General features: G+C 43.2%; 1 protein-coding gene across 1 annotated transcript; it reads right to left on the reverse strand.

The window, feature by feature from the left end:
• Positions 1 to 4: 4 nt before the first annotated feature.
• On the reverse strand, positions 5 to 21,280 carry myh7ba (myosin, heavy chain 7B, cardiac muscle, beta a). Its single transcript, XM_048255202.1, is given in 46 exon segments — positions 5 to 124; positions 302 to 436; positions 561 to 656; positions 972 to 1,076; positions 1,305 to 1,384; positions 1,387 to 1,450; positions 1,607 to 1,732; positions 2,293 to 2,430; positions 2,432 to 2,500; positions 2,827 to 2,961; positions 2,964 to 3,021; positions 3,248 to 3,363; positions 3,696 to 3,820; positions 4,125 to 4,474; positions 4,699 to 4,895; positions 5,167 to 5,316; positions 5,319 to 5,717; positions 5,882 to 5,972; positions 6,312 to 6,457; positions 6,591 to 6,767; positions 7,011 to 7,253; positions 7,411 to 7,614; positions 7,616 to 7,667; positions 10,202 to 10,338; positions 10,676 to 10,799; positions 11,007 to 11,124; positions 11,707 to 11,794; positions 12,874 to 12,950; positions 13,386 to 13,518; positions 14,175 to 14,354; positions 14,584 to 14,754; positions 14,862 to 15,011; positions 15,420 to 15,538; positions 15,891 to 16,029; positions 16,439 to 16,542; positions 17,338 to 17,436; positions 17,590 to 17,653; positions 17,893 to 17,985; positions 18,181 to 18,207; positions 19,335 to 19,431; positions 19,716 to 19,743; positions 19,894 to 20,050; positions 20,189 to 20,332; positions 20,541 to 20,644; positions 20,831 to 20,991; positions 21,267 to 21,280. Coding segments are annotated over 45 exon segments (5,727 nt in total). The 5' UTR covers positions 20,931 to 20,991; positions 21,267 to 21,280; the 3' UTR covers positions 5 to 106.
• Positions 21,281 to 22,671: the final 1,391 nt, after the last annotated feature.

Below are 22,671 nucleotides of genomic sequence, written 5' to 3' on the forward strand. Positions count from 1 at the left end.
GATGCATATGTTTCTTTCCAAGCGTTTAATGAATTTGCCATCACACAATCAAACCATCTGTTGCAGCAGCTTGACTGTAAGTGGGATGTTATGGGGTGGTCCCTCCTCATTGTGTAAGTGGAGGCTGAAATACATTAAAGATTTTTTTTAAGATATAATGTAATGTCAATAATACATATATTTTCTGTAAACATATTAAAATGGTTTAAAATTACTAGAAGAACTGCCATCATTAAATCTTAAAATGTTTGCTATGGTATGAAAATTGAACGTTTTTTTTTTTTTTTTTTTTTTTACTTGCCTTCCCCCCTTGGTCACGGGTGCGAATGCGCAGTTTGTTGGCCTGTGACTCAGCCATGTCCGCTCTCTCCTCTGCATCATCCAGCTCATGCTGGATCTTCCTGAACTTGGTCAGGTTGGAGTTGGCCTGCTCTTCCTACACAACATAACAATAAAAAGACTCATCTCAGCATGCCTTCAGTGGATAAATGGCTAGTTTTTGACCAGAATTCCTTCCCGCTGCTTTGACAAGTGGGTTCAAGTGTGGAATTTGGACTCACCGCCTCCTCGGCCTGTCTCTTATAGGTCTTGACTTTGGCCTGTAGCTTGTCTATGAGCACCTGCATACGGGCCTGATTCTTCCGGTCGTCCTCCGTCTGTAGGAACAGTAGGGGGCAGCATTTACTCACTGATCACAGTTGATTGTGTGAGGGTACAGTTATATGTGATGCCTTAATCATGTAGGTTGATCCATGTGATGGTGTCATATATATTAACACAACAATGGAATGGCCATTAAGATGGAATTTTCCTTTGTGTTATGATTGTATTTCATACAGGAATTACTATATTTGTGCATATGCATATCTGATCACTCAGGATGCAGTGCTCAGTTGATATGTTAACATTTTGGGAAATGGTGCCAACAACGTTACTATAGAGTGTGTGTGTGTGTGTGTGTACCCACGCACTTGGTAAGTGAGCTCCTTGATCCTCCTCTCATATTTGCGGAATCCCTTCTGGAACTCATTGCTTTTCTTCTGCTCCAGCTCTAGCTCGCTCTCCAGGTCTTTGACCTACCACAAGGAAAATTGTCAGACAGACAATTCACTCCAACATTCTCTCACCTTTAGTTCTCCCTGGAAAACACTGCTTAAAACCAATGAAAAACTAGATAAAACTAATAATTCAACAGATATTGATTACAAGTTCATTTTTAGACTTTTAATAGGCTATAGGCAAAAGTCCTTGGTCATTGTCAGCGCTTTGAATTAAATGGTCTAAATTGTCAGATGTGTCCTCACCCGGCTCTCCAGCTTCTGGATCTGCTTTTTGCCCCCTTTGAGGGCGATCTGCTCAGCCTCGTCCAGACGCATCTGCAGGTCTTCATTCGCTCCAGGTGAGCGCTGGTGTCCTGCTCCTTCTTCAGCTCCTCAGCCATCATGGCCGCCTATGGAGAAGGAGGATAAAAAAAAATAAGAGGTAAAATTTTTGAAAAATTTCATGGATAAATATGTCATGTCTTCTCCGCTGTAGCTAGTGCTTCTCAAACAAATACCTTAGAGAATCATGCAAAATAAAAACAGCAACAACAATCACCACACACATCAGTGATGGCCTTCTTGGCCTTCTCCTCTGCGTTACGACACTCCTGCTGGACGTCGTCCACCTCTCCAGACAGCGCAGACAAGTCAGCCTCCAGCTTCTTCTTCTGGTTCAGCAGGGACATGTTCTGCAAGGGAACAACAGGTGTTTGATCCACAGCCTGTATCAAATTGATCAGTGTGTTTTCTTTGAAAATGTGTGGGTGCGTTGTGTGTCACAGGGTCTTGGATCTTTGTGCAGGTGTTCAGTGGTTGACAATATGACCAGCGACTAATGGTGACTGTAGTTGAAAGCTGATTAACTTGTATGTGCACTTTTTCATTAGCTGTGTTATGCGGATTAAAAATCCACTCTCCTAATCAAGAGGAGAAGTTGTGATCAGCTGATGTCAGGGAAACAGGGAAACCATGTGCAAATGCAAATGTATGTAAGCAAATCCATTTAGTCGTATTATACCCTGTATGAATAGCAAGCTAATCTGCCCCACCCAAGCAAATTGAATTGTATTCACATTTGATTTCATGCCAATTTTAAGAATTTACAGTAAGGAATTCTTATTCATATTGTCAAAATGCAGATTAAAAACTTGAATGGAAGTCCAGCTAATGTTTATACACAATACAGACTCATTCAGAGGCCCAGGTGAGAGTAGTGCAGCACAGGTGTAGGCTGCTCAGGTAGACTCACCTGTGAGTGCAGCAGGTTGACCCTCTCAGAGGTCTCCACCAGCTCGTGCTCGGCCAGCTTGCGGGCGCGATCGTTCTGCTCCTGCAGCGCGCGGAGCTCCTCCACCTCGGCCACCAGCAGGTTGTTCCGGTTAGTCCGGTTAGACTGCCGTCTGCTCCTTCAGCTCCTCATTCTGGTGAATGGTCTCATCCAGCTCCATCTGCACATCCTGTGCTCAACCACACAGGCAACAGTCTCATTAAGCCTTAGCGGTGATTATTATGAAGGATAGCTTATATTGTTTAAAACGAAGCAAAAACAAGTCCAAATGTTCTTTTGTTGTTTCCCTGAAATGTGACTAGTAAATTGATCGTGTTGGTGTTCTCAAGGTCTCATGGAGAACCTTATCAAGCCTTGAAGAATTAAGACCCTTGATGCTATAGATGTTTGAAATAGGGCAGGTTCAAGAAATGTGACTACAACGGAGTAAACTAGCACTGGTGAAAGGACTGTAACAGTAGTTGTAACACTGAGTTGAAGTGCTTGAGGCCTTGCCTTAATCTGGGCCTGCAGGTTGTGGGCGGTCTTCTGGGACTCCGCGGCTGAGCGGTTGGCATGGTTCAGCTGCACCTCCATCTCATTCAGGTCGCACTCCATCTTCTTTTTCAGCCGAACTGCCTCGTTGCTAGAGACTTGGCCTCTGCGTCCAGGGTGGCTTGCATGGAGTCCAGAGCACGCTGGTGATTGCGACTGTTTTAGAAGGGGCAGAGTAGAAGGTGTGGATTAGATCTGTGAACTTAATGACTGAGCTCCAAGACAATCCAGAGGAAATTAATATATTCTATTAACCATTTACATGCTTCATTTTGTTTACCAGGAAAAAAAAATCTAAGATACTTAAGCCTTTAACATGTAAAGAGAGTTACTGTGGTCTTAAAATGAAGGAAATTAAGGACAAAATCAGAGTCACGCTCACCGAAGGTTGTCAATTTCCTCATCCTTCTCAGCCAGTTTCTTGTCAACATCAGCTTTAACTTGGTTGAGCTCCAACTGGATGCGGAGGGTTTTACTCTCCTCATGTTCCAGAGTCGCCTAAGAGCAACAGAAGTAGCTGTTGTTGTTTTCACCCAATGTCAAGCCATAAAGGGTAGAAAGCTACCAACACATAAAGCATTCACTTCACTTCAAAGCACTAGCATTGCATTGACATTCAGAGCATTCTCAGAGCTTTCATTGAGTTGTTACTTGACAAAGGCCTTGTGTGGCCTTGTGCTTGTAAAAGACTTTATTGGGAGAGTAAATTTCATTATATTTATCGTAGTGTGCTGCTAAATCCTACCAAGATCAAGCGTCACTGTTGACCACACTGGCTGCATGACTACAGTATAATGAGGGAGAATGTGGACTACTTCTTCAGTACCCACCTCAGCCTCCTCCAGGGAAGCCTGGATCTCACTCTTCTCCTGGTCCAGGCCTTTCTTGATCTTCTCCAGCTCCTGGATGGTCTTGCCTCCCTGGCTGATCTGGTCAGACAGATCAGAGATCTCCTCTGCAGGGACATCACTAGCAAGATCAGTGGACAGAACCTAGCAGTTCCCAATGTAATAGCATTTGTATCCTACAAACTACACTACCTACATGAACAGCCATTGTCTTGATCAAGAATTGAGTAGTAAAGCTTACCAGTAATTCATCATTAATAAGAAAGACATGGTTAAAGCATAAGAAATTGTTTAAGTCATCCACTGTTTCCATAATTAATCGTATGTGTGCTCCCAGCTAATATACTGTTGCAATATACTGTATGTGGCAATGAGATTCCCAGAAATAGACTACATTAGCTTGGAGCTTACCCTGGAGATTCTTGTTCTCCCGTTTGACGGTCTCCAGGTGGTCGAGCGCCTCCTCGTAGGAGTTCTTGAGCTTGAAGAGCTCGGTGCTCAGGCTGCGCGCCTCCTTCTGCGAAGCCTCCAGCTCCGCCTGGCACTCCTCGCATTTCTGACGCCACTCGGCCAGCACCTTGTCGAAGTTGCGCTGCTTCTTGTCCAGGGCAGCTGCAGCAGCGCTGGCGCGCTCCAGGTCCACCACTAGGTCCTCCATCTCCGTCTGCAGTCGGTGCTTGGTCTTCTCCAGGGACGAGCACTTGGCGCTGGACGCCTCCACGCTCTCCTCAGCCTCCTGTAGACGAGTCACAAGCTTCTTCCTGGTGGAAGAAAGGTAAAAAAAAAAAAATTGTTTTCTTTTGTGCTGTTAACATACAGATGGCTTAGAGGATGGATGCATGTGATTGAGAAAATTATTAGAAACAGAGGACAATTTGTAAAGGCAATCTATGTTTTTTAAGCCTAAATGTAAAGAAATACTTTTTTATGGTTTCAATAGCATTCCACAAACATCTAATGTCAAGTCACCAAATGTTTAACTCACTTGGCCTCTTCAAGTTCCTCGGTTTTTTGGATGGCATCCGTCTCATATTTGGTTCTCCAGTGGGCGACCTCAGCGTTGGCCTTGGACAGCGCCCTCTGCAGCTCAGACTTGGCCTCCTGCTCCTCCTCATACTGCTCTCGTAGCAGGTCATTGTCATGGTGCGCAGACTGGAGTGCATGAGCCAGGGCATTCTTTGCCTGGAAAAGCCATGGAAACCATCTGATTTTTATATACCACTGGGGAAGTTTAATTTATTCTGCTCTACTCCTGTCTATCCTACTCTCACTATTATAATTAGCCTTGCACACACAATGCTTTAATACAACTACTTTATCTACTTCTATAATACTGTCTTTTAATGATAGTAATGCCCCAATTATCTGTGGTTGCATTTCCTCCAGGATGTCTTTTAGGATTAATGAATATAAGTATCTTCAGCATGTGAAAGTTGTTTGTTAACTGGTATACCTTGTTTTCTTCATCCAGCTGTTTTTTGAACTCCTCAGCATTCTGACTGAAGAAGATTTTAGTGCGTTGCAGCTGTGAGATCAGAACATAACATAATCAATCAATGATTGAATCAATTAATCAATCAATTAATCAATTTACTAACCTGTCAATGCCCTCACCTTAGTTTTTGCGACCTGTTCAAGGTTGGAGGCCAGGTCATCAGCCTCCATCTTGGCCTCGGCGCGGTCCTTCTCTAGCTTCTGCTTGAGGCGCTGTAGGCTGTCAATCTGATCGCCGAGTTCGGCCACGGTGTCGGCGTGCTTCTTGCGCAGCGCTGCCGTGGTGGTCTCGTGGTGCACCATGGCTTCCTCCAGGTCCCGCCGCAGCTTCAGGACGTCCGCCTCGCGCTTCTTGTTCATCTCGATCTGGGCCGTGGTGGCGCCGCCGGCCTCCTCCAGGCGCTCGCTGAGCTCTTCGAGCTCACGGGACGTTTCGCTGCGCTGCTTCTCCGACTTGGCCCGAGACGCTCGCTCGGCCTCCAGCTCCTCCTCGAGTTCCTCGATGCGAGCCTAAGGATGGAGAATGGAGGTGAATATGATCGTGTGCTGAAGATGGAGGTTTCATCCAGGACATCCTGGTGTCATGTCAAGTAAAGCGTGTACACTGAACGTGTCAGTAGTATAATCCAATTGAGAAAGATTGGTTTAGCTGTAGCAGGACATGTTTCACAAACCTGTAACTCCTTGATCCTCTTCTGAAGTTGGAGGACCAGAGCCTGCTCATCTTCAATTCTGGTACTGATTTGGTTCAGCTCAAAGTCTTTCCTGTCCAAAGTGTGCAAACATGTTTATTCTTTTTTTTTTTACTAAAGGAAGGAATATAGTTTCCCCCAAATGAACATGCCATTCACAACTTATTTTGAATGTATTCAATTCTACAACTACAGGACAAATGTAGTTCAGTGTAGTTGTAAATGGAATACATTCACAATTCTCTGCTGTAAGTGCATGTTGTGTGTGATGTCTGTATGCTACTGAGACCTTGAATTTCCCCTTGGGGATCAATAAAGTATCTATCTATCTATCTATCTATCTATCTATCTAAATAAAGGTGTACTATTCATACTTTTCTCTAGTACTACCAAAAACACAGTATGGTCTTACTTCTTCAGATTCTCCTCCATCTGCTGCTTATCATTCTCCAGGTCCATGACGGTCTCTACAGACAGCTTAAGGTCTCCCTCTAGCTTGCGTTTGACCCGTTCCAGATCCATGCGCAACTTCTTCTCCTGCTCCAAGGACCCTTCCAACTGAAAAAAAATACCCCAGTAAAATGGTAAGAATAGTGTCATCACCATCTTATCAAGTAAAACCTCTGTAAGAGAAGGAACACACTATTCACACTATACCATAAAATCCTGTGTGTTTTATGCGCAAACTCACATCATCCACATGCTGCTCCAGCTTGACCTTGGCCTTAGTCAGATTGTTGACCTTGTCCTCCTCGGCCTGAAGGTCATCCAGTGTCTGCTGGTGAGCCTCCTGCAGGGCCTTCTTCTCCTTGGTCAGCTTCAGGATGGTCTCATCCAGAGCCGCCATCTCCTCGATCAGGTTCTTCACCTGTGGGGAAGCGAGAAATCCCTCTCACTCCTTTATTCTACAATCATCTTTTGTGTGGTAGATATATTATTTACTAACCTAATAAATACAAGTACGTACAAAGACATAGATAAATGCAGTGCTGGCATATGAGGAGCATTCCAAAAGGTTGAGGTGGTTTCACTGTGTAGTATAAACCACAGAGAGTTGGTCTAGCAAAAAGTCACTTTAGATATCACCACAGCTTCCATCCATCCTTCTCACCTTGTTCTCAGTGGCATGCTTCTCCTTCTCCAGCTTGGCCAGAGTGATCTCCAGGTCATCGATGTCCTTCTTGAGCTCAGCACACTCGTCCTCCAGCTTGCGCTTCTTGGCGGCCACGTTGGCATTCATCTCCTCCTCGTCCTCCAGCCTCTCGGTCAGCTCCTTCACCTTGGACTCCAGCTAGATCTTAGTCTTGATGAGCAGGTCACAACGGTCCTCAGCGTCGGCAAGATTATCTTGCTCCTGAGGTGGGTGAGGGAGAGAGAGAGAGAGAGGGAGAGAGAGAGAGAAAGAGAGAGAATGTTATTCTAAATATGTATTCTAAATATCATCACTTTGAGGTATTCCAGATCAAGACCATACCAGACCAAGACCATTCCAAAAACTCACAGTTACTCACAGCTTGCAGTTGGAGAGTGAGGTCGTTCTTCTCTTGGGTCAGGTTGACCTGCTTCTCCTCCAGGTCCTTGCGCTTGGCCTCCGACTTCTCCAGCGTCTCCTTTAGCTTGAGGTACTCCTCCTTGAGGGCGGTCAGCTCCTTCTCCGCAGTGGCGCTCTTCAGCAGAGGCTTGATCTTGAAGAAGAGCTTCATCCATGGCCATCCACAGTTTCACTGTGTTGAAGGCCCGGATGTTCCACTGGATGATCAATCAGAGCCTCCCTACAGAGTGGCACAAAAGAGCGAAGAGAGAAACATGTGAAGAGAAAATAAAGAAACTAGACAGACAGAGTGTGTGAGGCTGTGTTGAGAATGAGTGAAGAAAGAATGGTAGAAATATTGCAACAAGGAGACATGGTTGATATGACAATTGTTTGAATAGAGGAATATTATACTTTGTAGTGGTATGATCAGAAGTTCCAGGTCAACTGATTGATTAAATAGTGATTTGATATATAACATAAAAAAGGCATTATCATAAACATGACACATTGCACATTACACCCACCCATTTTACACCCATTTTGCAAGAATCACTGTAAAACTGACTTCCTATTGAAATCCAAAAGCTTGAAGTGCACTTCACTGTGGACTGTCCCTTTAAATCATTGAGACTTCACCCTGAGACAAAAGTGATCCCTCCCTCTCTTTGAACTGGTCCCACTGACACTAATACCACCGACACCTAAGCCCAGTTAAGCCATTTGGGTTCTTTCATCTGCACTTCTTTCCCAAGAGCGGAACAAATATAGACCTGTGATAAATTAAATCGGGCTGCCGCCTGCTCTCTGGCTATTGTTGGAGAGCAAATTAAACAGGCGTGTTGCTATCCATGTATAGCCATGGCTTGGTATGTTAACCATGTCAGGGATGCGTGAGTAAACAGGAATAGGCATGTGAGCATGTGTGTGGCAGCCTGTGTGTGTATGTGTGTGTGTGTGTGTGTGTGTGTGTGTGTGTGTGTGTGTGTGTGTGTGTGTGTGTGCGTGTGTGTGTGCTTGTGTGTGTGTGTGTGTTTGTGTGTGTGTGTGTGCGCGCATGTGCATGTGCATGTGCATGTGCATGTGTGTGTGTGTGTGTGTGTGTGTGTGTGTGTGTCCGCGTCTGCCTGTGTATGGAGGTGTCTTTGTGTGCCTTCAGCAGGATGAGAATCTCCGTTTATGGAAAGGCACATGAGATTATATGATAAATGGCCAAATGTGCAGTATGTCTCTTTAGTGTATTTTCACAGTTAAGTCGTCAGGTTTTGTCCATTTAATTTATTTAGTAATCAAAGCCCTCTGGCCACAGTACTGTCTAATCCTCTTTCACCACCCAGATATGCCATCTATGTGCTCATTTAAAACTACAGGCGCCACGCTGAACAGTGACAGGGTGTGTGTGAATGTCTGTACGTGCATGTGTGTGTGTGTGTGTGTGTGTGTGTGTGTGTGTGTGTGTGTGTATGCGCGTGTATGCGGAGCCGGGTGCCTGTATTTTTAGGAGGGAGCAACCAGCTGTTGCCTAACACGTGTTGCAACCTGGGTTTGAGGACACCATCAGCATTGTTTCATTTAGGGTGTGTCAGAGGGCAAGGGCCGAGCGCAGTTAGGTGTGTGTGTGTGTGTGTGTGTATGTCCGTGCCTTTGTGTGTGTGTGTGTGTGTGTGTTGGGGTGAAGGGCTTGTAGTGGCTTACTGACCACACACATGGTAACGGGGGGCTTAAAACGTCACGTCTGCCCCAGGCGCTGCTTGGAGCGGAGAGTGGGAATACCTTCGGCGTGAGGTGGAGCAGGTGGAGGCTTCATGTAACAAAGGGCCTCTGCCAGCGGCATGACCAATGTGACCTCAGGGCCTTGACACTGAGCTCAGTCTGGCTGACATGGTGTGTGTGTGTGTGTGTGTGTGTGTGTGTGTGTGTGTGTGTGTGTGTGTGTGTGTGTGTGTGTGTGTGTATTTGTCTGTCTGTGTGTGTGTGTGTGTGTGGGGGCAGTGTGAGGGCAGTTTGTGCTCATATAACGTTTATGAGTATATGTGTGTGCGTGTGTGTGTGTGTGTGTGTGTGTGTGTGTGTGTGTGTGTGTGTGTGTGTGTGTGTGTGTGTGTGTGTGTGTGTGTGTGTGTGTGTGTGTGTGTGTGTGTTTATGTGTATTCCTAAACGTGATCCATAGTTCACTGCTGAGTTGTATACTGGCCAACTGCTTTAAACACTAGGAGTGAGAGAAACTAGATGCTGACTGTATTTCTCCTACTGAAAGTGACTCCAGACACATGAGCCACACAGTCTACCAATCCTTTCTCATGGACACTGGTGTTTGAGTATAGGTATAAATCAGAGGTGTGAATGAATGGACATCTAGATAGAATGGTGGGACACTGTTGAGATGATTAGGACACAACTGGGAATGATTACAATCTATTCCATAGCACAGTGCACAGCACAGTGCCCCCCATCACTCTAAGAGCTGTTCTAGCAACTAACACCCATGGGTTTGAACTTCCTTGCTGGTACACCTGCCTCGTGTGTGTGTGTGTATGTCTGTGTGTGTGTGTGTGTGTGTGTGTGTGTGTCTGTGTGTGTGTGTGTGTGTGTGTGTGTGTGTGTGTGTGTGTGTGTGTGTGTGTGTGTGTGTGTGTGTGTCTCTGTGCCTGTGTGTGTGTGTGTGTGTGTGTGTGTGTGTGTGTGTGTGTGTGTGTCTGTGTCTGTGTGTGTGTGTGTGTGTGTGTGTGTGTGTGTGTGTGTGTGTGTGTGTGTGTGCGTGCAGCTCTCACTTCCTCTCCATCATCCTCCTCAGCTCCATCCTCATGATCTTGCCCCGGCTGACGGCCTACAGCAGAGTGAGGATTTTGGCCAGGCGCTCGTCTCTCATCTCCTCCAGCTGGCCCAGCAGCCCCGCCTTGAAGAACACCTGTCCCACAGGTACACACTCACAGTGTTAAATCAAAGCACTGCACACACACACACACACACACACACACACACACACACACACAGGTGTATGTCTGCTCCATTTCTACAAACGTCTGGCTACTCGGTTATGACAAATACCATAGAAATGTCCAAACTGAACTAAACAGTTAAAATGAACAAAACCATGTCTGACCAGACCAACACTCTGGAGGTAACTGAAAAGATCCATTGCACATTTGCACAAACGTTCAACTAAAAAGTTCAACTGATTTTTTTACTCTGGTATAAGGTGCTGTGGATGAACACTGAATAAGAGAAACAACTATATTTCATACCTTGGTGTGACCAAAGCGATACTGGTTGTGGTCGATGTCAAGAGAGCCCAGCAGCTTCTCTGCAGCTTTCCTGCTGTCCACAAACGTGTCATCTGGGATGGCATGAGGGTTCAGGATACGATACCTGCTCATTATCAAAAACAAACAGATCAGAAAAACACGGAGAGAACAGGGAAAGGGAAAATAATGTCCTGCACAGTCCATGGATTTCAATCAGAATAAGGATAGTAAATGTCCCATTAATATTTGGATTCCTTCATTTAGATAACTTCATTTCTCTTATGTCTGTGTACTGAGATGCTGAGATGCAGTGATGAGGTGTAAGTCTGACCTCTGCTTGAAGTCGGCGTAGAGGATGCGGTTGGGGAAGCCTTTCCTGCAGATACGGATCCCCTCCAGCACACCGTTACAGCGCAGCTGGTGCAGGACCAAGAACGCATCCATGATTCCTACAGGAGAGAGAGAGAGAGAGAGAGAGAGAGAGAGAGAGAGAGAGAGAGAGAAAGGGGCAAAGGATGAGAGAAAGAATAAAAAATGGAGTTGTGTATGTGTGTGTGTGTGTGTGTGTGTGTGTGTGTGTGTGTGTGTGTGTGTGAGAGAGGGGGTGGAAAGCCGAGATGTGGTTGTGATAGTGGAGACACTTGAGACAAGGTCAATAGGGTCACAGTGTGTTATTCTCTGTATGTAGTATTCTTTCAGTATGCTATTTTCTGTATGTAGTACTCTTTAAGTATGCTATCATTTGCATGCAGTACTCTTTAAGTATGCTATCATTTGCATGTAGTACTCTTTAAGTATGCTACTCTCTATATGGGGTACTCTAGAACTATGCTATTCTCTGCATGTGGTACACTATAAGCATGCTATTCTCTGCATAGTGGTACACTATAAGCATGCTATTCTCTGTGTGTGGTACACTATAAGCATGCTATTCTCTGTGTGTGGTACACTACAAGCATGCTATTCTCTGTGTGTGGTACACTACAAGCATGCTATTCTCTGTGTGTGATGCATGGTGTGGAGGTGAGTACCTGGAGTCTTGGTCTCATTGGGGATGATGCAGCGCACAAAGTGGGGCTGAGTGCAACGCAGGTTGGTCATCAGCTTATTCAGATTCTCCTGCAGATGCAACACATAGAGACCATGACCAGGGGCACCGAGTGTAACCTTCTCTATGACATTTTAAAAATCTTTTCTGTCCAGAATTACCAGGTTCTAATGTTTCCAGGTGTATTTTTTACTATTACTATTACTAACTGTACAAACACAGCTGCAACAGTACAACTGCTTCACTACTGTAGTATTATATGATTTTATTGCTCTATTTTATTGCACTGGCAAAAGGAAATGTTTGAACTTAGATGTCATTGCACAATATAAAAGTTCTCTGGATGATTAGAGGGAAAACACAGTAACAATTGTTTGTGTATCCTCCCAGCTGCACAGACAGAGGCAGATAGTGTGTGAGGAGACTGGTAGGCTGGGAGGCTGTGTGTGATGTGGTGTCCTGAGATGCTTGGAGCAGTGGAGCCAGCACAGACTTAAAGTGATGTTCATTTGATCAATGCCCTAAACATCACTGCAAGTCTTAACTGCCTCCCTCTCGTCTACAGAAGGACATTCACCAAAGGGCAGCCATTTTCTATGTGTGGCATGTTTCACAGTGTCACTACCATACAAAGTACACTTTTACTGGTCCTTCACAGTTAAAAACAGACAATATAAAGCTCTACCATATTGTAAGGCAACATTTTCAGGCTACACTGCCAAAGCAGATACCATCACAGTGACACAAAGTCCAGCTGGCGTGTCGTTTTTGTCCGTGACCCTCAAAGGCATTGAGGCTGTGTTGTGTCTGTCAGTAATGCTGCCTGGTTATGTTGCCTAAAAGGTTACCCTGTGTATCATTAGCCAAATTCCTCTTCGCGGCAGCTGATCGGCACATGGGCTAAACACTCTAAGGGCTCAGGCGGTTTCTTTCCACTACAGTGAGTTACACTATAAATAATTTGTAAAAATCCCCCTACAATAAAATTATCCCCTCTTCCAACAGTGTTGGTAGGCTCCCTCGTGCAACTGAAACTTAAAATACGAAACACGTGATGCCGTAAATGTCAGCCGGTCAGGCGATTCGCGGCGAACAGGATGGGACAGGGCAAAGTGACCACCCCGGGCAAACAGTATGACATCATCCTCACCTTATGGAGCTGAGAGACTGTCTGGAAAGAGGCCGCCTTCTTCCTCTTCTCTTTGGCGCCAGGTTTGGGATCAGAGGCTGGAGTGGAGGATCATGTTACAGATAGACTTAAGACTATAGACTACACAATACCACAGCCTTTCAAATTTGAAGCGCTGTAAAGAGGCGAAGTACACATTGGCAGAAAGACCTTTAGAATCCACTTTTTAAGTGTGGAACAATGAAGAATGTGAATGATATTTATGTAGGGGGTGGATTGCCCTAATGTGGGCCATTTTTTGCTTTTTTCGGTCTTCTGTAGTAGGCTATTAGGCTATGATGTGAGGGCAACACAATAAATCCACATCCAGTTTTGATCACAGGACCCTACAGCTTTGCCTTTCCCATAGTTTTACTGACATTCATTAGTTTGGGGAAGAGCCACACCCACTGGAGCTTAGGTGTCCCACATTAGGCAGTGTCCCACATTAGGACAATTTAGTATAAGCTATGTAGAGTGGACAGCGCTGTTACCTGTGTCGGAGCTGATGTAGTTCTCATAGAGAGCAGCCAGTAGTTTGTTGGAGGACTTCTGAAAGCAGGCCACCACTGTTTCATTCAGCAGGTCCTTGTTTTTGTCCAGCCAGCCAGCAAGGTTATAAGGCACCTGGCAAGTCAAATACAGAGATTCATAAGAGACCATGCACACACATGCTAACAAAGATGACAAATAAATGAGGAAAAATCATGAGGAAAGACAAAGAGACTGTCGGAAATTATCTAAACGGTCATCATAAACATTGTGTATGAGTGATCATTATGGTTGGTATTATGGTATTCATATATAATTGCATACTGAGAGATGCTGAGGTTTCTCAAAAATACCTTTTCCAAATGGTACTTCTTGACAAAAAAAACTGTTCATTATAGTTAAAAATACTTGTCAAAGAAACCTCTTCTAATAACTTAAAATGAGAGAACAATAATGGTGAAGGGTTCTTTAGGAATACAGGTCTCAAGATGATGACACATGGGGCAACTTTTTGAGTAATGTTGCTGGGCAACCACATAAACAGTTCCATGTGGTCTGGTTGGATGATTGTGATCATTTGCAAAAAAAAAATGATGCCTAATTTCAATGGGAACCTACCAAAACAACAATACTCAGCAACAATACTCAGCAACATTGCCGAGCTCAAAAGGTTGCTCAATCAGCTTCCGAACTGTATCTGTCTTCCATTGGAATTACACTCATGATAGCTGCTAACGCTGTGTTCGCCAAGATAAGCTACAGATGGCTATGGTAGAGTAGAGTCAGCCTACCACTCCGGCGTAGTGCATTATCTCGAACTGGGCCTCGAATTTGCGCTTCTTATCTGGCCGCGGCTTCTGGAAGTTGGGCGATTTGCCAATGTGGTTGTCGTACAGCTTGGCTTTGAAGCTGCCGTCCGTGGCCTTTGGGAACATGCATTCCTCTTCGAGGATGGAAAGGATTCCCAGGGGCTGAGATAAAACAATAAAAGTACATTGAAAATGCAATCAAATATATCCAGCTTCCAAGTTTCATTACATTCATGTGCTGCAATGATACAATTGACTAAGCCTTACACAGACCTACAACAGTCTACAAATCTAGAAAACTTAGAATCCAACTGATTCTTAGAATCTCTTTGATAACTACCATAAAAATCTAATATTGGCAATATCAATGATGAGTTAAACCTCTGCACACCTTTTCGATGAGGTCAATGCAGGCTTGGAGGTCCAGCCCAAAATCAATGAAAGTCCATTCAATCCCTTCTCTCTTGTACTCCTCCTGCTCCAGGATGAACATGTGGTGGTTGAAAAACTGTTGCAGTTTCTCATTGGTGAAGTTGATGCACAGCTGCTCAAAGCTGTTCAGCTTAAGGAAGAGAAAAAATAACATTAGACAGCTGATGGTGTCAAGTAAAATCTGTAAAAAAAAAAAAAAAAGCTGTCAAATGCCTCCATTACAGTACATCTACTTACTTCAAAGATCTCGAAGCCTGCGATGTCGAGGACGCCGATGAAGAACTGCCGAGGCAGGACAGTGTAGAGGGTCTTGTTGATACGCCCCACCAGCCATTTAAACATGCGGTCGTACGTAGCTTTGGCCAATGCTCCCACTGCATAGTTAACCTACACCGCCCACACCCCCACACACACACACACACACATAGAGACACAAAGGAAACAAACACACACACACAGAGCACAGAGAGGCACAGCTGTCATTCTTGAACGCACATACTGTTGCCTGGATACCAGGCTGAATCCACAGGGCGCTCAGTGCCTCCATATTGATCGGCAGGACAAATAAATCAATGCTCTTTTTGTTTGTGTTTTTATCAATGAAAAGGGGAAGAAAGAAAAATGAACATTACAATTATCTAAACAATTACAATTGTTTTCTTTCTTTCTTTCTTTCTTTCTCTCTTTTTTCAGAGAGGGGTCCTGTGCATTGCTACTGTGTGTGTGTGTGTGTGTGTGTGTGTGTGTGTGTGTGTGTGTGTGTGTGTGTGTTTGAGTGTTCTAGATGAGACTCACCTGTTCCACATTTTGTCCCTTCACCACGTACTCATTCCCCACCTTCACTCTGGGGTACAGCAGGCCCTTAAGGAGGTCAGCAGAGCTCACGCCCATCAGGTAGGAGGCCTTATCAGCACCTGATCAGAACACGCACACACACACACGTGATTACTATGATTACTAAAATCTGAGGAAGCATCCTTTTACTACAATAATACCATAGCTAATCATATCAATCTTCCATCTTCCATTTCATATTACGGTACTCTAAATGTGATGACTGATATCTTCTATTGTTCTGTACTGCACATGATGTAGAACCACTATGATTCCAGCATAGAATTATGAGGGGACATACATACTATTGTGCCCACTGGCTTTTGGTACAACTTGGAACTTCTGGGTTTGAAGTTAATTTAGGAATTGGAAACAAGATGACAAAAGACGGAAAATCTTAGAATTAAGTCCTCAGTAAGAGATCCAACACACTTTCAGTGCCGTCGGCCTCAGCCTGCTCCTCCCTCTGCCTCTGCTTGAACTTCATGTTGCCAAAGTGCATGATGGCCCCCACGATCTTGTAGCAGCCGTATTTCTCATCTGGACTGAAACCCAAGATGTCCATGGCATGCTGGCCAACACACAAAAACAAACATTCAGAGGGAGGACATATTACCAGGTCACCAGAGGTGTTTCAGAAGCGGTTTTGTGTCATGCACTGTGTTCACAGATTGTGCTAACTGATTGTGCTATTTTTAAGTCCTGCATGTTGTAGTATAGGGAAAAGTGTAGGCTGCTTTTATTCATTTCACAGTATAAAGAAACAACTACAACATTGATGACAGACAGCCCAGGTCAATGAAACTGCCACACAGTTAGCCAGAAAGTCATATCGCCCCACAGAGGATGGCACTGGTATTTCGACAGACTTTGGTCATTGCCATGGCTTGCGCGAGACGAGTACAAGACTTAATGCCAGCGGGTTGGTGCCTGTTGTCACTGTTGTTATCGTTAGCAACAGTGATTTCGCGGTCACTTACGTCTGTAGCCATGAGCTCCTGTCCATCATCCATGCTCTCTATCGTGATCACTCCTTGAGAGCAGAAATGGTAGTCGAAAGGGTTGGAGGAGACCAGAAGCATGTCTGCAACATAAACAAAGTTGGGGAGATGGAAAAGTACTTTAGACTCACAGGAGAGGTAATGAACTGGAAAATTAAAAACTAAGATTGCTATTTCAGGCTTGGTGACAAAAACATTTCCGATGACTGAAGCTCATTTGCACTGAGGAAAAGCTTCTAGCCACAATCTATCAACATCTTGAACGAGGACTGTAGCATGATAGTGATACTTCACTACAGTATTTTTATATTCTATTCTCTACTTCCTTTACTGTATATATCTTTGCCGTAGTGTGCACTGCACAGTCATTGGAATCAGACTAAATACTAAAAGACTATACATTTCATTGAATTTTGATATTGTACCTTGTATATGTGACAAATAACATTTGATTTGATTTGATTTGCATCATAATTGTGGTAGAAATTTGTTCATTATCGTCTACCACAATTATGTCAATGGCATATCTTGTATAAAATGTTGTGCTCAACATGATACATGAGAGTACAAGAGGACAAGAAATTAAGAGTTCAGCAAAACCCTCTAAACGCCACCTCTGTCAAACATAAGAATGGTGAGTGAATGCTCTCCACACATAGTATACGTTAATCATTTATATTGTATAATTTATACATTAATCAAATAATTTCGCTCTCTTACTGGTCTGAAATATCGATTTGTGGGGCAAAAACCTATAGGAGCCTGATAAAAAAATGCTCATTTAAAAGAAAAGTGGCCAGATGGATTTAGAGGGTTTTGCATTTGAACTCTTCAGATGTCAATAAATGTTCTCTCTAACGAGAGACTTTGACTGTTACCTAGGAGCTCTGGCTTCTTCTGAGACATGATCTGGTAGTAGATATGGTAACTTCTTTCTCTAGGCTGCTGAAATATCACTCTGGATTTTTCCAGAAGATCTGAAAACAAGGGTATTTTATATGTGCATTAATTAATGGAAGTACCACTGTAGCCAGTGTGCGCACCATTTTAACATGCACTGGTAACAATATGACACATGGTGCTGGCATTTTAAGCAAATATAAGTCTATGAGTATGATGTTATAACTCACAGATATCAATGTCAGCAGAGGCTAGTTTTCCTGTGTGTCCAAAATGGATCCTTATAAACTTGCCCTATAAAAGATGAAAACAATAATGTAACATATTTAAAACATACATCTGTATGGTACATCCCACCATTCTAACACAACATATGAGTTGTTAGAGAGACAGTTACAATTGTTAGTCCTCTTCTCATTTAATTAATTCTCAGATATTTAATCTCAGATATTTTTCCTCTAATCAAATTGTGTTGAAAACTCATAAGACTCTTTCAACTTCTACAGTAATGTCCAGCGAAATATTCTACTCACAAAGCGGGAGGAGTTGTCATTCCTCACAGTCTTGGCATTACCGAAGGCCTCCATGGCAGGGTTGGCCTCAATAATTTGATCCTCTAGGGTGCCCTAAGCAGGAAACATCATCAGAGGGTTAGTTTTCAGACAGATATCCGTCAAGATGTATCTCCAAAGGTAAATTCTCTGAACTGAAGTTTTGTATTACTTTGCATTGATTCATTTTGTATTTGGTTGTTGTGAAGCTGTGTATTACATAGTTACTGTATATTCAAAATGTTTTTTTTTAGTTGCTAATGAACTCACCCCAGTTTTGGTAGCAGGACCTTGACCCTGAAAAGGGATGAGAAAGGTTTGTTAGTAGACCTATAACAGCAATGAGGGCAAGGTTTCCTGAAATGTTCTTAATGCTACAATGTTCTTTAGTTTTAGGCCTACCTTTTATAGTTAAAAAACAAAAAAAATTATGTTAATGGCGAGACATATTCCTTCCTTGCACTTACTGCCAAGGAAGACATACATAGGCTATGTGTTGCATTGCATGTTGTGCCTGATTGTAATTTTTTAAAAAAGGGAAAAAAATAATTGCTTATTAAATGTCGACATGCATATCCTTGCTGCTATGATCACTTGCGCTGTCATGCCCATCAAACAAATCTGACACCTGCTCAAAAAGTGAATGTCAATAATGGATGCCAGAAACATGGATTTAGCCTCTTAAGGCAAGGTAGGCCTATACGTAACATAGCAAAAAAGACTCTTAAGAAATAGTTCAGGAAACACGCCTAGAGAAGCAAACTATTAAGTAAGGTATAGGCCTAATTTTGTAAAGATTAAGAGACAACGTTATCAGGAAACGTGACCTAGAACACCAACAACAATACTCTGAATTTGAATGGTTTCCACACTGAACTGAAGACCAGCCTGACCAGTCCCACTCTGGGAATCAAAAATTCCCAACCTCTGTATCAGAACTTCTGATGTTTTTTTGTAGTTGTTCACATTTGAAATCACATGGACTGGCCATTACTTGTTTCAGTTCAACAGCTTACCAGAACAAGGGTACAAATCTACCCAACAAATCTTTGTTAGTGAACATCAATCAGATAAGCAAAAATGGGTCCTGGAGGTAGTAAAAATGTTTGGAAAAAAATGAATTAAGGATGGCTGGTAAAAGTGAGAGGTTAATACCAACACTGTAAAAAAGGAGAAGAGCTTTGTGGGAATGAAAAAAGATGGAGGACAAAAATATTCTCAAGAAAAGAAAAAAGAAAGTGAACATGAGGAAAGATTTTCCAGCATGGGACCGGAAGGAAGAATGGAATTTTGTCCCAGCCTAGGATGAATGTTTATCAAAAGGTGTCTCACTCTCAAAAGGAACCACACAAAAAATATGGGGAGAAAAAATAAAATGGGGGGAAAAATCAAAATCCCAAAACACGGATAGCGTTTAGCCTTACTCCTTTTTTAGCTGCCGCTTCCCCCAGAGCTGCTATTATGGCAAAATACTGAATTACACGTTTCGTGTTCACAGTTTTGCCAGCACCGGATTCTCCGCTGGGAGTAGTCAAAAATTAGTTTAGGACAAATGGACAAAAATGTCATGCCATACAAAAAAAAATCCCAAGACTGCAAAATTCTGCATTTTCGTACATAAAGATGGAAAAAATGTCCCAATTAAATGTAAATGTCAATTAATGCAAAAGTATTGCTGAGGTCTAACTGTATTGAGTAGGCCTAGTATATTTAGCAACGGCTTATGCAAGTGATCATATGAATTTAATTTCTGTAACGTTATTAATGTTGGTGGCTATTGTGATAGCCTATTATTGTACACTTACGTGATAAGCATGGACTGGTTCTCACGATCTGTGTGGACAAAACAAATGCATAGCTATTGATATTTTGCAACAAATATTGATGTTTTAAAACACAAAAAGTAATGGTGTCTGTTATTTTTTCAGTATTAAATAACAACATTAAACAAGATAATGGGAAAAACGTAAAGAACCTACGTACTGCACAACATGTGACTGTAGGCATTGTCAGCAATGGAGTAGATATGCGGTGGGGCCTCCGAGCGGCGCTTGCCCTTGTACGCAGCCACCACGGGGGCCGTGTAGACCGGGAGCCACTTGTAGGGGTTCACCGTCACACAGAACAGCCCGGAGTACGTCTACAAAGACAGCAACATTACTCAAGAGGGAGATCTCTCCACTTCGTTGACAGACAAAAATCCAAATTCCCTCGTCACATCTCGGCAGTCAGCATCGCAATTTGTGAGCAAGTTTGGAGGATGCAGCCTGTCACTCACATATTTCATCCAGTTGCTGTAGCGCTTCCGCAGGTTAAACAAAACAGAAGCTTCGTTCAGGTGGGTCAGCATAGCCATATCCTCAATCATATCGATTTTGGGAGGATTAATTTGCTGGATGTCATCCTACTTCACGGTAAGGGTCTGCACGTGTGGAGGGAAAGACAATTTGAACTGATTGCAGAAAATGCAGTGACATGAATCAATCGCGTAGCCTACTTTTGTGCGACAAAGTGATTTAAGTCATTTTAAAAGTGCTTTAAGTTTTCCATGTATCACCCCACCAAACAACAACGCCAATGACCATTGAAAACAACTCGTTTACGGCTATTGCATCCGATAATATACTAACCTTTCCATCATTTGTCTCAACGATGACTTTGTCACCTTTGATATCTTTGATTTCAATTTCAATATATGCCTCCTTCTCGTCCGGGATCCAGGCACGCTTCTTACCTGTCACATAGCACAATAGTTAACATGTGTGTCCGCGCTGCTCTCAACACGAGAGAAAATATATATCTCGTAACAGCGACTCATAATCCATGCCTTGCATTATACAATGACAGTCCAACGATGTAAAGGACGAGTTAGCTACATCACATCATAAGAACAAAACAAGATCAAAATGTTCTACAATACCATCGAATGCCACCGTTTGTGCTCCCAGTAACACGAGATCCGACTTGCGCAGAAAGGGCGCTGCCTCTCCAAACTCCTCCATGTCCAATAAGCGGGACATGTTGGTGCCTCCAAAGTCCTGCTACACTTCTAAGGTCAATTGGATAAAAGTTTCCACAAACCTGAACAGAGAGAGTAACATTAACATTTACTCGCAATTCAACGTTACACCCTTTTCTTATTTATTTTCTCCAAACGTTGTAAAGAAAAAAACATTCACAATATCAGTTGTACACCTGTCACATATTGTTTTATGTTTGACTAATTCAATCCTCAACAAATATATGAGTAGAGTTTCTTTTTTTATTTTTAAGTCTAGATTATGAATTTCTTCCAATTTTGTTAATTAACTGAAAGAAATGTGTATGGCACTGCCACTACGCACGGATGGACTAACCTATGCAAGCGCTGAAAGGCTAGAGAGAGCGCAAGCTGTATGGGCCCTATTTATTGTCTCCATCAAGGTCACGCTTTGGGAAGATATGTCAAACATTATCATGTGTCGCCTCCTCTGCCGCCCATTGGTGGGCAGCGTGTGTCTCAATTGACACAAAAGGCAAGCTGCATTTCAACTTTGCGCAAAGCACACAGCCAGTTATTTTTGTACCGGGAAGGCGTGATTTAGGGTAAGTCGGAAGGGGTGGAGGGCGGTGCAAACCAAAGGGGGTGTTTGTGTTTATAGTGTTATTGTCAACTGTGGAACCACTATCGAGTTCGCAACTGGCCAGGTTATGCACGCGTAATTGCCTGGATAAATTGAATCGCGAGCTTGTAAGTTTTCCCTCTGGACAGAGCTGTCAAGGCTGGTAACTACGAGAAGTGAGGGTCAGCCATTCTTCAAGGTGTGAATGAGATCACTGCTCATATCTACTTACCATTGCTATATATCTGATTTGCCATTTCTGCGTGGCATTCCCTGGGCCCATTTATTTCATTATAGAGTCGTTGACACCTGGTGTTACACTCTCTTCAGTTGATGGTCCAAGTACAGTCTGAGGAAAGCTGAGACTCCTCTATAGACCTTCTCCTGGAGGCCAACAACAATTCACAAGTATTCAATTAATAAAATACACATGTGTAGCCTCACCCATCTCTCTCCCTCTAATGGCTTGTTCACAGCTTCTTTTGTTGTTGACGCCAACAGGGGGGCTGCCATTGTATACCACTACAGAAGTTGTAGCCATAGGAGATATTATTTCAGCACCCTCCGTGCTCAACACTAGACATGATGCTTAACATAAGCCATCATATTTGGCCTGTTTTGTGAAGCAGCCATTGCTGGTTAGGAATTATTTGGATGCTTGAAGTTTTATGACAGACACAGAAGAAAAAGTTCAAATTATTTTAATAGAATACTTTAACATAGGGTAAGGGTTATTTGCTTAGTTTTAAAACAGATGAAGACCATGGACGTAGAGGGAAGGATATAAGGGAATGTCAAAAATTTTGTTCCAAAAAAAGATTCTGCCTACCCTAACAGTTGGAACCTGTTAATTGCCCCCGCCCTTTAAGTACAGTAGAAGCATTCTGTGAACTGAGACATTCCACAGCACTCCAAGCATCTGTCAGCTAGAAACGGCTTCTGACACTCTGAGCTTTGAGGAAGATGTAACATCACTAACCTTTACTATTCTAATGATGTTTGGTCTTGAAGGTAATCTAAATAATATGCTAAAACTGGAAAATGAGGCAAAACAAAGCACAGTGCAGAACCTGATGTTCATATTTGCATCTAACATCTTCTTCTCCCAGTAGAATTTTAGGTATGGTCAGCAATTCAAGGACTGAACTGATCAAAAAAC

Source organism: Alosa alosa, chromosome 10, assembly GCF_017589495.1.
Source record: "Alosa alosa isolate M-15738 ecotype Scorff River chromosome 10, AALO_Geno_1.1, whole genome shotgun sequence".
NCBI lineage: Eukaryota > Metazoa > Chordata > Actinopteri > Clupeiformes > Clupeidae > Alosa > Alosa alosa.